At 35.4% G+C, this 17,750-nt stretch overlaps 1 protein-coding gene across 1 annotated transcript in view; it reads right to left on the bottom strand.

Moving 5' to 3' along the window:
• The window catches only part of DCDC1 (doublecortin domain containing 1), a 393,105-nt gene that overhangs the window by 24,570 nt on the left and 350,785 nt on the right, over positions 1 to 17,750 (bottom strand). Inside the window, exons 25-28 of the mRNA XM_017885762.1 lie at positions 15,939 to 16,091; positions 15,127 to 15,228; positions 9,887 to 10,023; positions 8,461 to 8,640 (exon numbers count right to left, since the gene is read on the bottom strand). Of these exons, the coding sequence (XP_017741251.1) occupies positions 8,461 to 8,640; positions 9,887 to 10,023; positions 15,127 to 15,228; positions 15,939 to 16,091 (572 nt within the window). The remainder of the gene's footprint in view (positions 1 to 8,460; positions 8,641 to 9,886; positions 10,024 to 15,126; positions 15,229 to 15,938; positions 16,092 to 17,750) is intronic.

Below are 17,750 nucleotides of genomic sequence, written 5' to 3'. Positions count from 1 at the left end.
TAAAAAAAAAAAAAAAAAGCCATAAAATTTTGCTGACAGACAGGAAAAAAAACTTATACATAAGTCTTTTTACGTATATTAAGTATATTTTAATATATGTAAAAAATACATAAATAAAAGAATACCACAGCCTAGTTGTAGAAATTGAATAATGTAGAAGGTTTACATTCTTAGGAAATTAATAGTCTAATACAGCTTCAGTCAAAATCCTATAGGATGATTTTATGGTGTTGAACTGTAATTCCAAATTTCATCTTTAAAAATCAACAGGCAAGAATATTCAAGTAAAATCTGACAACGAAGTGCAACAATGGGCAACTTCTTTCAGATACTAAAATATAAATATATATAATTTAAAAAGTAATACATACTTTATATAACTTAAAAGCAGAAGCTAGTATATGTAAGATTTTAGCACAGCATTGGTATTCCAACTCAGAGGGGAGGGAAAAAAAAGATTAGTGAACAGAGCTGAGATAATTTTAAGCAAATAAAGCAGAGAAAATTGCTTCACACAAATTTTACACCAGAAAAGGAAAAAAAGGAAAAGAGAAAATACAACTTTAAAAAAATTAGATGAAAAAGCAGGTGAATCTTTATATGACCTCAGGATGATAAAGGACTATCTGAACATTAAGAGCAATGAACAAACTTATAAAATGTATTACTTTCTATACATTAAAAAACTCCATAGACACAATAGTAAATTGGAAATTTCTTACAATAAATCTGATAAAGTTACATGTAATACCCTTACTACTTAATAAAAAGCTTTTATCAATATGAAAATATATATAATAGAAAATAGCAAAAGACGTAGGAAACTCAGAGATAACCAATACGTGATAACATAAAACAAATAAAATCACCTCAACAAGTATTTAAAATATATAAATTGAAATATGGGCATAACATTTTTCTTCTGTCAAACCTGTAAATATGTTTTAAATCACTGGATTTTGTTGCAGTGTTGTTGATATCTTCATGTATGCAACAGGTGGATGAGAATTCTCAATATCTACTTATGGGAGTATAAACTCCTGAAACATTCTTAGAAAACACTTTGGTGATAGGTATCAAAATTCTTAGGCATGCTTATTAACATGACCTAGCAATCCCTCTAGGAAATTATTTAAGGAAAATAATCAGAAAATAAATATAGATTGATGTATCCATATGTTCATTGCAGCACTCTTCATAATAGCAAAAAATGAAGAACCACCAAACTGGCAAATAATAGAAAACTGGATGAATAAATAATACGTCAATTTGATAGAAGGTTATGATACCATTGAAAACAATGTTTTTTAAAGAATGTTAAATTGGCCAGGCGCGGTGGCTCATGCCTGTAATCCCAGCACTTTGGGAGGCCAAGGCGGGCGGATCACGAGGTCAGGAGATCGAGACCATCCTGGCTCACACAGTGAAACCCCGTCTCTACTAAAAATTACAAAAAAATTAGCCGGGCGTGGTGGCGGGCGCCTGTAGTTTCAGCTACTCAAGAGGCTGAGGCAGAAGAATGGCGTGAACCCGGGAGGTGGAGCTTGCAGTGAGCCGAGATCGCGCCACTGCACTCCAGCCTGGGTGACACAGCGAGACTCCATCTCAAAAAAAAAAAAGAATGTTAAATTATACAGGGGGAAAAGTCACAATAAGTGAATAGAGCAGCTTGTAAAACTGTATATACATGTGATCTACTATGATCACAAAGGCAAAAAGAATTATCATTGTTTAGAAATATATACACTAAAATTGTAATAACTGGTTATTTGTGGATGATATAATTTTCATGGTCTTCTTGGTGCTTTTATCCTTTTTCTAATTTTAATACAATGACTACATGCTGTTTCCTAATTAGAAAACAGAATAAATGTTATTAATAAAAAATTCATAGAGATTATTTTCAAAAAGAGATTGCAGTAGATACATATGGTTTTATTTTATTATTTTTCTAAATTTTCTATAATAATAGTCACTACTTCTTCTCAGGCTGTCACAGACTGGGTGGCTTAAACAATGGATTTCTTGCAGTTCTGGAGTCTGGAAAGTCCAAGATCAAGGTGCCAGCAGATTCAGTTCCTGGTGAAGACTTGCTTTTTAACTTATAGACAGCCATCTCCTTGTTGCATACTGACATGGCAGAGAGAAAGAGGTCTCTCTCTCTTCCTCTTCTTATAAGGCCACTAATTCTATTGGATTAATGTCCCACCCTTAAGACCTCATTTAACTTAATTCCCAACTAAAGTCTTTATCTCCAAATATAGTCACATTGGGGTTTGTGTCTTCAACATAAATTTGGGAGCACAATTCAATCCATAGCAGTCACTATTTTTTTTTTCTACTCCAAGGAAACCAAAGGGTATGGCAGTTGAGTTTCTATGTGGAGTGGGAAAAATGAGGAGCTATCATAGAAATATATAGAGATAGGTATCTGAGAGAAATTTGTGTAGTTTGAAAAGATCCCAGAAAGATGTATTTCTTATATTTTCTTTACCACTAAAATGTCACTGTTCTATAGAGATCATGTTTTCTACTTACAGAAAAAAAAATATAAATAATTTAACTAAAACATACTTTAAAGGCAAGATATAAATTCAATCTACGGTTATTTTACTTGATTTCTCCTAAGACATATTTATATGTAAAGTCAATAAATTTAGCCAAAAAAATTTTTTAATATGAAAGTAAAGCATTTTATCTGCTGTAACTAATGAAATGCTGCTCCTTGAAGGAGATAATGACACATCATGCATGGAAGACATAGACTAAGCTCTGACTCAAGAATGACTTGTACTCATGTTCAATATTTTATCTTTATTCTCTCTGATAATATATTTTCAATGACTTTTTTCCTTTATTTTGGTTAACATTAAAAAGATCTGTAAGGCATGACAACAACTCCTTTAAGGGAAAGATAAGATGTCTTTCAACTTCTGTTTGCGACATTGTGATGCTTTAGGCACTAAAGCAGGGTTAGTAATGCTTTTTAAATTTCAAATTGGTTTCTTTTAACAGATCAACATAATGTGTGCTCTAAGATGTATGCAGCCTAACGTTAACTTTGAGGTCTAAAGTATTCAAGCCAGATTCCTTAGTAGACCAAATATGTTGGCATTGAAGTGTTCTGAAATCTACCTTGATGTTTAGAAGGAAAGTATTTGTTATTCTTCTAGGATCTACTTTTTAAACTTTTCATGCCCTGTGGTTGCCAATTCTGCATATATTAGTCCACTAGAAATAAGTATGTTAAACAGAAGCAACTTAATGTAACTCTCCACAGGGCTTATTTCTCAAAGAAAAGTATTGTTTGGCCAGGTGTGGTGGCTCATGCCTGCAATCCCAACACTTTGGGAGGCCAAGGCGGGTGGATCACTTGAGGTCAGGAGTTCGAGACCAGCCTGACCAACATGGTGAAACCTCATCTCTACTATAAATACAAAATTAGCCAGGCGTTATGGTGCAAGCATGTAGTCCCAGCTACTTGGGAGGCAGGAGAATCACTTGAACCCAGGAGGTAGAGATTGCAGTGAGCTGAGATCATGCTATTGCACTATAGCCTGGGCAACAAGAGCAAAACTCCATCAAGAAAGAATGAAAGAAGGAAAGGAAGGAAGAAAAGAAAGGAGGGAAGGAAGGAAGGAAGGAAGGAAAGAAGGGAGGGAAGGAAGGAGGGAGGAAGGGAGAGAGGGAGGGAAGGAAGGAAGGAGAAAGAGAGAGAGAGAAAGAAAGAAAGAAAAAGAAAGAAAGAGAGAGAAAGAAAGAAAGAAAGAAAGAAAGAAAGAAAGAAAGAAAGAAAGAAAGAAAGAGAGAAAGAAAGAAAAGAAAAAGAGAAAGAGAAAGAGAAAGAGAAAAAAATTGTTTAGAGGAAAAATTACAAGCCTACCTAGGCATCTTGTAAAGCTGTTCAAAAAGTAACTCAGTGAGGCTTGTGCATGGAAATGTAGTGCCCAAGTCACAGTCTGCCCTAAAAGAATGTAACAAATACAGATGAGTTAAAAAGAAAAAAAGTAGACATTTTCAGTACAATTAGGTTCTACGATATCTAGTCATATTACGACCTTTAAAGACATTCTTAGGCTGGGCGTGGTGGCCCACACCTGTAATCCCAGCACTTCGGGAGGCCAAGGCGGGTGGATCACCTGAGGTCGGGAGTTCAAGACCAGCCTGACCAATGTGGAGAAACCCCATCTCTACTAAAAATACAAAATTAGCCGGGCGTGGTGGCGCATGCCTATAATCCCAGCTACTCTGGAGGCTGAGGCAGGAGAATCGCTTGAACCCAGGAGGCGGGGGTTGTAGTGAGCTGAGATCACGCCATTGCATTGCAGCCTGGGCAACAAAAGCGAAACTCCATCTCAAAAACAAACAAAAAAACAAAACAAAACAAAGACATTCTTAATTCTGTTTTTCAAATGTATCTAAACTTACTGAAGTATCCTCTTTAAAGTATATACTGTAAGTTAAATGTTTTTGCAATAACAAAGTTCATGATGAAGAAACACTGTTCCATAATAATTGCTCACCCACAATCTGTTTTCTGAGTTTTGTTTTCATAGACCAGGTCTCCTCAGGTGGGGCACATGGGCATCATGGAACTATTGCATGCTCCCTGTGGGCGTGAGGTACTTGCCTATCCAAATCAGAAAGACCTCTTTTTCATTCCTTTAGCTTCTGCTCATGCATTCAGAACCATTCCTGGGCCAAGGAAGAACACTCTGATTTCAAGATTCTGTAGAATCAGAGAGCTGCCGCAGGAATGGGAGAAGACAAACGCTTCAGGACCATAGAAGGAGGGGCATAGGCAATCATAAATCAGAGAAAGATGCTGGTCCTGCAGAAAGAGCCACTAACCCTGGAGAGAGACCTGCCTTGGTGCACTGATGACTGATGAGCTGACAACAGTTGGAGACGAGAGTAAGTCTAGCAATGTTCAAAGAGTGGGTGGGAAGAACACGGCTAAATCATCCAGAATAGCCACAGCAGTGAAAGCAGTTGAGAGAAAGTCCACATTGGATGGGATTCAAACACCATCTGGGGGTTTCATTATAGAAGGTAGAGAGAAGCACTTTGAAATGTGCTCTGTTTTTCATTCTTGCAGCAAAAGTCTCAAACACTGAAACTCTGAGCTTCTTTGGAGTCAGTGTCATTAGCCAGACACCCCAGTGAAATCCAAACCCTACCCTTCCTGCTGCCTGTTCATTTCTCACACACAGTCCATCCTCCAGAGGCATTTTATACAGCCTGATAGTGTGAAAGGATACATTCCTAACTGATGACAAAGAATCCCATGCAAGCCCCTAAAGACAAAAATACACAGCATAGAAAAGGAAAAGGAAGAGATTAAAAGTTTCTAGATATTCTCTAAGTGTCCTTTTACACATGTAGGCCACATTAATCTTCCTAAAACATTGATTTCGCCATTCCATTTCTTTATTTACAGGCAAGAAGTGGTTTAAGTAGTTGAGTTTAGGATAGTGTTATGGACTAAACTGTGTCCACTCCAAATTCATGTTGAAGCCCTAACCCCTGCTGTGACTATATTCGAAGATAGAGCCTTTAAGGAGGTAATTAAGGATAAATAAAGCCATAAGGATGCAGCCCTATTCCAGTGGGACTGGTTTCTTTATATACAAGAAAAAGAAGAGACACCAGAGTCCTTTCTTTTTCCACACACACACAAAGGAAAGAATATGTGTGAGCACAGCAAGGAGGTGGCTGTCTGTAAGCCAAAAAGGGAGGCTTCACCAGAAACCAACCCGGCTGGCACCTTCATCTTGGACATCCAGCCTCCAGAACTGTGAGAAAATCAACTTCTGTTGTTTCTGCTGTTTAATACTCAGTCTATAGTATTTTGTTATGGCTGACTGAGAAAATTAATAACTATGTATATGGGGTCTACCATATGCTTTTAAACAATCTCTCTGGTCACAACTATCTCTTCCAATTTCTCTGTCCATGGGGCACCTATTTAATATACTTTGTGAATTCTAACACCTATATTTACATGGGTGGCCCTCATCCTTGTTAATGCTTTTTCTGCTTAAGCTGTTGAATCTCCTCCATTTCTCAAGTTCCATCAGAATTCCTTATTGATTCCTCTGTAGTGCCTTGTCTGTCACCCTAGGTGGGCACTGTGCTCCCTTTTCTCAACTGAGATTCCTGCCTTCACTGCTAATTTTACATTTATCACATTCTATTAGTACTTCTCTCAGAGGAATATAAGCTTCCCTATCATACAACTTCTCCTTATTAAAAAAATCTGGACTCACCATAAAAAATATAGAACACATAGGAAAACATACAAGAAAGAAAATAAAGGTCTCCCATAATATGGCCATCTAATAAAATCAGTCCAGTCTTTTTTCTATATCTGTGCATATATATGTGCAGAACTTAACTCCACATGCTTTACATAATGCTTCTTTCACTAAATATATCTTGAACATCTTTATTATTATTTCAAAAAGGTAATTTTGAGTTATTGTATTTCATCTTATGTGTTATAATTCATTTAATCATCTCTCCATTGATGAGGTTTTGAATTATTTATAATCTAGCTCTATTAGAAATAGGCTTGTAATAAATATTCTTAATAAATAATTGTTGCCTAGGTTCATGAAAATATCCTTGGGATCAAGTTCTGCAAATACACTTTCTTATGCTATGTACAGCCAAATTGTCTTCCAAAGAGTTGTACTTCCAGAGTGCCCATTTCTCTACATTCCCAAGTAAACCTTAGGTATATTTTCTAAAACTCTGTCAATCTGACGTATTAATTTAAGGAGACCACAGACTCCACTGCTACTTACTACTATTGATGTTAAGCTGTCAATTATATAGCACTATTAAGTTTACAAAAATATTTCCACAGACATAAATTAGAAAAATAATTTACAGCATCTAGCATAGGGCTCTTCATATATAAAGCTCATAAAAAATTATATGATCATGGAATAAGAGTTATGAAATGTCTTTTATATGCTACACGAGAGTCACATAAATCAAAAGTCATCCCCGGTTAGATATAGATATAAGTAATCTTCATCAAAGTTATTGTAAGCTTTTTCTACCCTGAATCTGATAGGCTATCTTCCCCCATTGTCTCAGCTCTACCCTTTACCCATTTATTAATCATTGCATATTCTCTCAGAAATTTATCAGTTCTAGGTGCAATGCTTAAGTGCATTTTAACATTTAGCATCTACAACATGAACTCTGATTTTTTAAGAAACCACCAGGGAAAAGACATTTCAGCTTTGTTATAGTGCTTTTCTAGGTAGCTCTCTTCTGAAAAGCTTTCATTATCTTTTTTAAAATCACTTTCCTTTTCCCCTACATATATGAAGATCCTTTACTTATATTCCTAATTTGGGGAATACATTTTTCACATTTTAATCTCTTATTTCTCAAGTACAACAAATTGTTTGTCAACTTCTGATATGAAGTTGCTCTCACCATTCTTAGTCAAACTCCCTGTCAGAGAAGAGTGGTCTCCCTTACACTTTGAAACTGGATTAATGTCCAGGGGCAGAACCATCTCAGGTGGCCCTGCTACTCTATGTGCCCTCACCAGCCTCCATGAACTTCTCCAAGCCAGTCTATTATACTATCTTGCCTATCCACATCCCCACCACCAACAACATCTCTGCATGACTTTCACTTGTCCCAGAAAAATTCATGAAAACATTTCACAAAATAAAAAAGAGAAACTACTATTTAAGACATCATTGCAATAGATAAGACTTTTAGAAAAATTACCCAAATTCATTTATTATGTGCCTAAAGTCTTCATTTAAAGATTAAGAAAAAATGTCAGAATTGTATCCCTGACTGAAATTACAAACCAAGAATGAACTGTTACTCCTCTTTCCGTAGTCAATATTTTAACTTTGTGAAGTGAGAATTCTAACAGCTCTAGGACTCTGGGTAGTAAGAACATGATAGGCTTTCTCTAATGAGTATCATTGTTTTTCTTAGATGGAACATATCTAGTAAATGATTCATGATGGGTGAAAAAAGTCACTCTTGTGAACTGGATTTACAACGGATGAAGACCCATGCCACTGCACTCCAGCATGGGTGACAGAGCAAGACTCTGTCTCAAATAAATAAATAAATAAATAAATAAATAAATAAATAATAATAATAAAATGAATGAAGAAAATTACTTTAAAGTTTAGATTTTACTCTTTGGTAGGAGTGGGTTGAACTGGCATAGTTGTCTGCTGGACGAGTGTCATATTCAGATTCACATCTATGTCAGACACATTGAACTTCACATTTTCACACATATAAGCTCATTCAATCATGAGATCAATCCTACGAGGAAAGTGCTGTTACTATTTTATGGACAAGAAGATGAGGGTCATAGAAGTAATTTGCTTGACCAAACAATCTAGAAATATCAGAGCTGGGATTTGAACTCAGGCCTATGAAACACTCCTTTCACACTAGATTTACCTCTGAAACAGTTTTGCCCCAGGAATAAGTGCCATCTTCAGGTCTGCCTCCATTTAGATAAATCCACACTCTCTTTGTGTTGGGCTGCTTATACAGGCTGCTCAGCTTGACTGCTTTAGGTTTAGTTGCAATTGGAAAATTTCTTTTGGATTCCATTGCTTGGATTTCAGAAACGTGTGCCTGTCAGGAAAAACCCAGAGAATGTTGTGTTTAGAGAACTGTCTGTATAGTGTTTGTGAAGAATGTGATAAAATCCAGAAATATCTTGTAATTAATAAATTATATGGAAAAAATTTTAGGAAGTAACTATTAAGTACATTAGCCTCTCTTGTCACTGACGCTAGTAAATTCCCCTTGCTTCAATGAAATACTAAAGGCAAGAGCAATCATTAGAATAATAATAATAAGGCAGTCATTTTGGCAAAGCACTTAACTTTCATTTATAATGTGAAGAAATTAAGAGAGAAGTATTTTTGGACTTTTGCATGATGTTTCCCCTACTGAGAGATTTCTCTGCATCTAACAAATGAGTTTTTTATTAGAATCACATCATTTCCTCTAACCAAGAAACGCATACAAGAGTATACGTGAATGTTGTTTTAGTCCTTACTTACTGTCTTTTAAAATACAGCAGCCACCCTTATACTTTGCCAGATCCCTGCCAGGCAGCTTTTTATTCTACCTCAAGCATGTCCTAGTTCACTGCTTTGCATTCATTCCCTGGTCAGTGATTTATCCTTCTTAGCTTGGCACGAAGTCATATTTCTAGGGATGTCAATTCCTTTTGTTCTAGTAACCTTGACTTGGGCACGTGCCTAAGATTTAGATTGAACGCATTTCACGAATTTGAGAAATCTTATTAAATAGGAATGTATCATTTTGATGAAAAACTTCACAAAGCAAAAAAGTTTTCCCTGGTCTCTCTCCTGGTCCTCTCTCAACAGCTGACCTTTATCTTTTTGACTTTTTTATGTCTGGCAATCCTGACTGATTAACCAATTGGACTGAAACCACTTTTTTAATTCTTCACTTGTGAATGTCTCCGTTGCAATTAGTATTTTGCTCCTTGCTCTTTTTACATATTGAGACATGCCCTTAGGAGTAATGAGCAATGAAGCCAGAAGGCTCAACTTGACTACAATTATTACAATTACCTTTGTACATATCCATTGGGCCTTTTTCTCTTCTTTGCTAAGGTCATAATTTCTGGTCTCCATTCAAACAAAACAGACCCTCATATGAGCTGGCTGTCTTTTAGACAGCTACTCTTCAAATGCCAACTCAATGCTTGGCATATGCTTATATGGTCATAACTGATCAGATGCTGAGAATATATTAACAGTATCATTTTAAAATTCGATATTGTACTTTTAAATACTCATAAAAAGGGCAGTGTCTTTAATGTCCAGAATCCCAAAGAACATACCTCTGTATGTCTTATAAGTTCCATGAGTTTAATTTCCTCTTTAGTCTGTTCAGTCCAGCCTCCTTCAACCACCACAGGCTGCACAGGGCTTTTAGTAGGAACCATGGTGGCTGGCTGACATGCCGCTACTCGCCGCCCTGAGGAAACAAGTCCTAGAAATTTTGTTTCTGATGATAGGCTTTCAGATTTCAAATAAATTGATTTGGCTTTCTATGTATAAATCATTCCACACAGGAGCATAGGCTAAAATACTAAAGTATCATAAAAGCAAAGATGCCTAAGGTAATAATATCTAACAATACCTCTTCATATGGGAGCTTCAGACTTTAAATAGCCAGGATTCACATATGTACTCTACAGATAGAAGAGGAAGATAACATGCTGATTTCCACACTGGCCCCAGCCTCGCATCCATGATATCGTTCAGCGGTAATTTAGTCAAATAGAATTCATGACCTTGTATAGCCCCATCATCCTTCTAGTATTGGAACATATGTTTTGTTCTCTTTACTAATAATAAGCCTTTCCCCCACAATTAGCTTAGCAGCCTGGGGATTAAGTATTTCTAAAATAATATTAACCCAAGAGACAGGAATCTTTTTTTTCTATCTAATAATACCCTGCGAGCACGATTAGTTTCTGACACCTCTGCTGTGCCCTTTATGCTGTTAGGAAGTTGTAGTAAGAGAAAATATTTATTGGAATACTGTATTCTAAAGAATCACAGGCATAATTTAATAAGTGTGGTGATTCCAATTTATGTGTTCTTTCTACTAGATCACTTAAAATAGTTATAAAACAGGTTTAAAAAGTCACACTTATGAAATTGTTTTCTTTTGTGTTGAAGATATAATCAGTCCACATTTCATATTGATCTCTAAACTTATTAAGTAAAAATAATGCTTTCTCTTGTATCTTCTTTCCAAAAACCTATATTGAACAACAGCCATGGGTAAGGCATTGTGTTGGATAATGCAAGCACAAACATGTTGGAGAATGAGTTCCTGCCTCAAGTTTGGTTAGGAAGGCAGACATCAAGGAAATAATTACACCAATAGTGGATTGTAGTTGGGCTGCACCAGGAAAGCACAAGAGCTATAACAGCTCCTAACAGGAGTTGCTAACCTAGTCTGAGGCACCACAGAAGGCTTCTTAGAGAGAGTAACACTTAGGTTCATAAAACAATGGAATTACTAAAATGAAATTGAGTCTTAATTTTGTTGTCAACATAATTTTAATGTGAAGATTTTCAGACCATGACTCAAACAAAACTGAAAATAATCTGGTACTTATAGAGTATAAAGCACTTGTGCTCTTCTAGCTCAAGTTTATGGAAAGAGATCCAACATAAAAATAAATGGCAACAATGACTTTTCAGGGAAACCAGAATGCTATGTCCCTAATAAGGATTCATATACAATTTATGGATGTGAAGAAAACATAATTGAATCAATCAGTCAGTGAGTTACAGTGACAATGCCATTAAGCAATGCACTTTTGAGAAGACCATGGTGGCACCTCACAAATACATAACACAAATTTATACTCAATATAGTTTTTACCCAACTCTATTTATAGAATACAGATAATATTAATTTATGGCCCATACATTTTTATAAATGACATTTCAACAAATATTTTATTTAGAATGCATTTTGAACAATACAATTTTGCTCATCTACAGAGAGTTCAGCAAGTTTATCATTTATACTGTTGAGAACTAGGGATTGAGTATAGAAAACAGGAAAAAACATTATGCATTTTTTGTCAACTTGCTTCTACTGGTCTTAAGGAAATGAATGCATTTGTGCTATAATTTTCATGAAGAGACAATGTCATCACAAAAGATTTTAGTTTGGGGAAAGGTTTTTATGATAAACTTATATTTACATAGGTATGAATAACATAAATTGAAACCATGTAGTAATGTATTGAATGAATTTTTTTGTATTTTCTTATTACATTTTCCCATATATCCTATTTTATTTCACATGAGATCAGGGAATAGTAATTATAATCGCTAACTATTAATGAGACATGCCTCTTCCCTAGTCCTATTGTTTCATTTGGAGGATGGAGCCCCACTGATACTGCAGATTAATTTTCTGATTGGAAATTGGGGAAAATAAGCTGGGGATTCTTGGCCCATTGTTTCTCTTAGAAACTAGAGAACACAAGTGCTTTGCTGTTCTTTCATGGGATGAGTCTTGCCCAGACAGCTCTCCCCATTCCCTGTCTTATTGGGGGGCCCACCCTCATTCAGAATCACCTGTGTCTGCAAGGGTAAGCCCACCCAATCTAGGGTTTCAGTTAGCAGACTTATTTCACTTTCGCACTAAATTAAATGCTCCAACATTGCCTTTACATGTAACATTGATAATTTAGCCTGATCTGCCATTCCTGAGTTTTATGTATTTATCAGTTTTATAAAACCCCAAGTGGGTAAATGAGTTGCCTTCTAAGGAATCCTTACACCAATATTTATTGAGTATTTATTATATACTAACCATGTAGTAAAGATTTGACATTTGTTACTTAATCGTGAAAACCCAACAAAGTAATTACTACTATTATGATTAATATTAGCAATGTTCATGCTTACCAATGAAATGTAAAATCAGCTTAGCACAGTGTTTTGTACATAGCATATGCTCAATAAATGCTTGTTGCAATTACCAATGGCTATGATGACATAGAATAGCTGATTTAGCAACTATTCATACCTCCTGTTTTAGCCAACCCTGAGGAAGCTCACAATCTTATAGGCCTTGCAGTTAACTAAGACTTGTTCTTATTTATCCTCATAATCTCACCAGCTAGAAAAAGGCCTTCATGAGGGTAAATGTTTTATAAGCATGTGTTGAATTTATATTTAATAGCAGAAAACATACCACTTTGTCAATAGAGACAAGATTTACGTTAGCATTAAATTCTAAGAGAAATCACATCAATGGATCCCTCCAGAATGGACATCACTGACAAAATACAGAGTTTTAAACAGTGGTATTGTAGATGACGACAAATTAACTTAAAATTTTTAAAATACTTGGCTGGGCGCGGTTGCTCACGCTTGTGATCCCAGCACTTTGGGAGGCCGAGGTGGGCGGATCATGAGGTCAGGAGATGGAGACCATCCTGGCTAACATGGTGGAACCCCGTCTCTATGAAAAATACAAAAAAGTTAGCTGAGTGTGGTGGCGGGTGCCTGTAGTCCCAGCTACTGGGGAGGCTGAGGCAGGAGAATGGCGTGAACCTGGGAGGCGGAGCTTGCAGTGAGCTGTGATGGTGCCACTGCACTCTAACCTGGGCGACAGAGCGAGACTTCATCTCAAAAAAAAAAAAATAAATAAATAAATAATAAAAACTGAAGACAATATAAAATCAGAATTTAATAAAGGCAGCTATACCAGGTGCTATTTTCAGCATTGAAGTTGATGCAGGAATAGAGCTTAGGAAACTCCCTGCAGCGAATGGTTGCAATTCCATTTATTCTTTAAATCAGTCATTCTACAACTATTCAGAGAACAAATGAGAAGGGTATAGAATGTATAATCTAACATAGGAAAGACTGTCACATAAACAGGTAATTATAATAATGTGATGAAGACTATTGGAGGGAAGTTCAGAGTGTGATAAACCACATTACCCTAGGCTTGGAATGCTGAGGAAGGCTTATGGGAAGAAGTAACAAGTAACCTTAAAAACACAGAATGAGTAGGAGCAGCCTGAGAGGACAGCAGAGGGAAAACTTTGAGGTAGAGGGAACTAAAATGTGCCAAAGCTCAAAGTTAAGAGAGTGCATGGTATGTCTGGGGAGCTAAAAGAAAGTTAAAATGTATGAAATGTAGTGGGCAAGAAGAAATAGGAACTTACAGAGAACAAGATTATAAAGGGCCATGCTAAGGAGTTTCAAGGATTTGTCCTAAAGATAATAGGAAACCTTGCAAGATTTTGTGCCTGGAGTATCATAATACCTTTGCATTTTTGCATGATAACTTCAATTTCAGAATGTCACCATTATTTATAGAATGGAAACCATTGTCAAGACAGAAGCAGGGAGACCAGTTAGAAAACTGTTCCAATGGTCCAAGGAATATATAGATGATAGTAGCTTGAACTTGGATAATGATATATAGACTGAGAGAGTGACATTCATTTGAGATCAACAGATTCAAAGTAACAAGGCTTACTGAATATTTGCTTGGGGAAGGTGAGAGAGAGGGAGATGCCAAGAGTGACTTCCAGGTTTTTGAGGAGGAACACCTGGGTAGATGGTAGTAGAACCCACTACTAGTTGAAACAAAGGAGGCATTGGTGTTGGCGTAATAGGACAGTTGTGGTTTTGGACATGTCCATGGAACATTCAAGTGAAAATGTCTAATAGTAGGAGTGGTAGAAGTTAGTAGTAGTAATTATTTTCACTTACACCCAATTATTCTTTTGGTAACAACTGGTAATAGCCATTTCAAACTACAGTGCAGTCTAATGCAGTTAGGACTAGTTCTGCCATTTAGTGAAGCAAGATTCATATGCTTTTAACACAAGACAGCATCAGGAGTTGAAATTCTGATGTGGCAATTACTGAGTTTGAAATGTGTTCCTTCCTAGACTCAAGTCCATAGTACACTGTTTCTCCCCAAAGTACCATTTGTATCTCAAGTCCTGGGAATAGTATAAGGTCAGAAAACTAAGATTCTGTGTTAAAGAGAATAGAAGGAGGAGACCAATAATTGATCACTTGGACTGTGATTAGCATGTCTCATGCTGTGTAAAAAGGAGTCATTTTAAGTTACTGACACTGACTTCTGAAGATTTTAGTACTTCCTCATTCAGACTACTTAAAAAAAAAAAAAAAATTCTTCCCTAGCAATATGGACAGGCAGGGTAGTTGTTAAGAATTTAATTCCAAAGCCCCACAGAATAGTCTGTTGAGGGGAAATTATTCTCCAAAACAACCGGGGGTAGTTTCTCCTTGCCCTCAGGTGAGCTTTCCTATTTAAAAAATATGGCAGAAGTCCCATTTGGGTATTTCCATTTTAATATAAAATTTTACAGATATAAAATCAGACCAAAAATATATTATTAGGTTTTAGACTTTGCTCAAATGATTTACATAAGACAATATTTATATAATGTTCCTTAGTTAAACACTTGGTATCTAATGGTAGAAAATAACCATTAGCAATTTGAGGTTACATTTTGAATTAAATATGGTTATGCTTGGTATAGTTCATACTGACCTTTTAACTGTCTCATTTTGTGTCTCATGGTATCTAGATCAGCCAAAATTCTGTCCTTTTTCAGCCAGTTCTGTTTCTCTAATTTTTCTGCTTTCTGCAAAGCTAGAATAATACAAATACAAGATATTTTATCAACAGTAATTTATCACACACACCAATAATTTATAAAGAACTTTCTGCTCAAAGAAATAGATTCAATTAGAAACAAGTAATTAAAAGGTAAGGGTCATTAAAAGAAACCTCATTTGAAAGATGACAGGGCTTAAGGCATTTCTTTATGGAATGGAGGGGTAAAAAAAAGAAGAGGAACGATGCTGTTTTATTATATAGATTTACCATATGCAATAGCCATATTTCATTTTCCACTTCCACAAACTATTTGGAGGTGATGAAAGCCTGGCTTGGAACCATTCATTTTTTAAACATCCACCTACTGCCTAAAGGGTGCAGTTCTTAAAAATGAAAATGTGCAGACAGGTCGTCCTCAGTGTGAATTAAACTCATTTGTTATTTTCTAATGTATACCATTATTCTCAGTCTTATAGACCAAGGATCTCTTTATCAACTAAATTAGACATTTTTCCACACAGAATACTCCATTCCAGTAAGAAAAAAACAGGCAAATGTGCAAATATGAGAGTATAGCTATCCTTGTGCACATATTAATTGATGAACCTTCTGTTCTTTGTGCAAATTTGATGTTATTATGTTGATATTATACCCATTTAATTCATTTTCTTATGATGGCATAAAATGTATTTCTCTCTCCCTTCATATACTTGCTTGAAAGAAAGCAAAAACAAAAAACTTACCATTTGGAGGTAGAAATGGTTCACCAGAAGATACCCAGATGGCAATAGGATTTCTGAGGATGAGGGTAAGCAAAGACTTATCTATACCATCCAAACTATCAGATGTCACAGATTTTGGAAATAATCTGTTTTTCACTTTCATTCTTAGATTTTCTGGTGGAAAAATGACACATTTATCATTGTTCAATGAATAATGAATAAATTTGCTTTCTGAATTTGTTTATTCAAAATATTTTATTATTCATTAATAACTTAATTTGATTTAAACAGGCAATGCCAAAATCAGAGATTAATACATAAATTTGGTCAGAAACTTCATATACAACAACAACAACAAACTAATAAGATTGTAAATATGTTTTAATTTCTTTCTTACACATCACCTAGTTCTGAAAGAAATTTGAGGTGGCTTACCAAAATACCTATTCCAAAATGGAAAAAATAGAGATAAAAAATCAAGCACAGGGGAAAGGAGTATAGGAATAGACTAAAGCCAGGGATAAAGTACCTTAGTGTTCTTATATTTTAAATGAGTAATAATATCTCATTCTGCTGTTTCTTTTTTTAAAAGAACAAAGTAATATGCTTAGAAGAAATAGTGTTTGGCCTGTTTACTCTGATAAGCATCAAATAGATGTTAGATATTATTTTACTGTTAAACTGAAATAAATACCCTGATTTTACTTGCTAGAGATAAAGCAAAATTTTGACTCTGAGTTTCCTAATGGCCAAAGCAAAGAGAAAAACACAATTTCCAGCTTCATATGGCCCACATATAGTGAGAAATTCCATAGAAAATGCACTTTTCCTGGTTCTGAGATCTGAGAAAAATTCATTTAAGGGTCCTCATAAAGAGGCTATTTGTGATATAGCTAACAGTACCCTGCAAAAGAAAATTAATATATATTGAGAACTTATTATATACTGGGTATTTTATTAAGGCCTTTACATATATCGTCTCATGTGATTCTAAAAATGGTACTCTAAGACTCTGAGTTAGGGCTTATTATCAGTCTTCTTTTACAGATATGGTAACTGAGCTTTAGTGACATAGCTGGGTGGTGGCGGAGTAAGGATTAGAATCCAGGCCATCTGCCAATGAAGGCTGTGCTCTTAACCACTGCCTGCATAGTAAGCACCATGTTGAATTCTGACAAACAGCTGTTTCTTTAAAGTTCCTTAATGCAAACTGATGGCATAACACCAAGCCACAATTCCATCAAGGGGGCAGTCTACTGATGGCCTTGCCTGATTTAAGCATACCCTTTAGAATATAGGGAGGAAGAGATGGATTCAAAAGAATGCCCTTTTGATAGTCCTACATTAATAATATTACTGCAACCAGGCTTTTAATAAGAATTTAAAGAATAGCGTTTTAACTTATAATTTTATAAAACCTGAAGTTCAGATATTCTGTATGCCAAATAAAGGCAGAAATATATGCTTCAGCAATCAGCTAGGCATTAAATGTTCACATAATTATTTCTTAAAACTTGTTTGAAGATGAAATAAGTAATATCCTATACACAAAAGTGATAAGTAATTTCACTGAATGTTTGGTAAATATCAACCAGGCAGTGTTCTAAGTTATATATGTGCATGTGTATATATAAATACACATATGAATATATATTCATATTTATGCGGACCAAATGAATATATTAATGATGATCAAATGAATACAGATATTGAATATATATATATACACATATATATATGTGTTCAAGTGAAAATATATAGATATATTTGCTATGGTTTGAATGCGTGCTTTCCAAAATTCTGGTGTTAAAAATTAATGGTCAGTGTAATGAT

The sequence above is a fragment of the Rhinopithecus bieti genome, unplaced genomic scaffold (assembly GCF_001698545.2).
Source record: "Rhinopithecus bieti isolate Rb0 unplaced genomic scaffold, ASM169854v2 scaffold_13558, whole genome shotgun sequence".
Lineage (NCBI taxonomy): Eukaryota > Metazoa > Chordata > Mammalia > Primates > Cercopithecidae > Rhinopithecus > Rhinopithecus bieti.
This window is presented reverse-complemented; position numbering and strand designations above follow the sequence as displayed.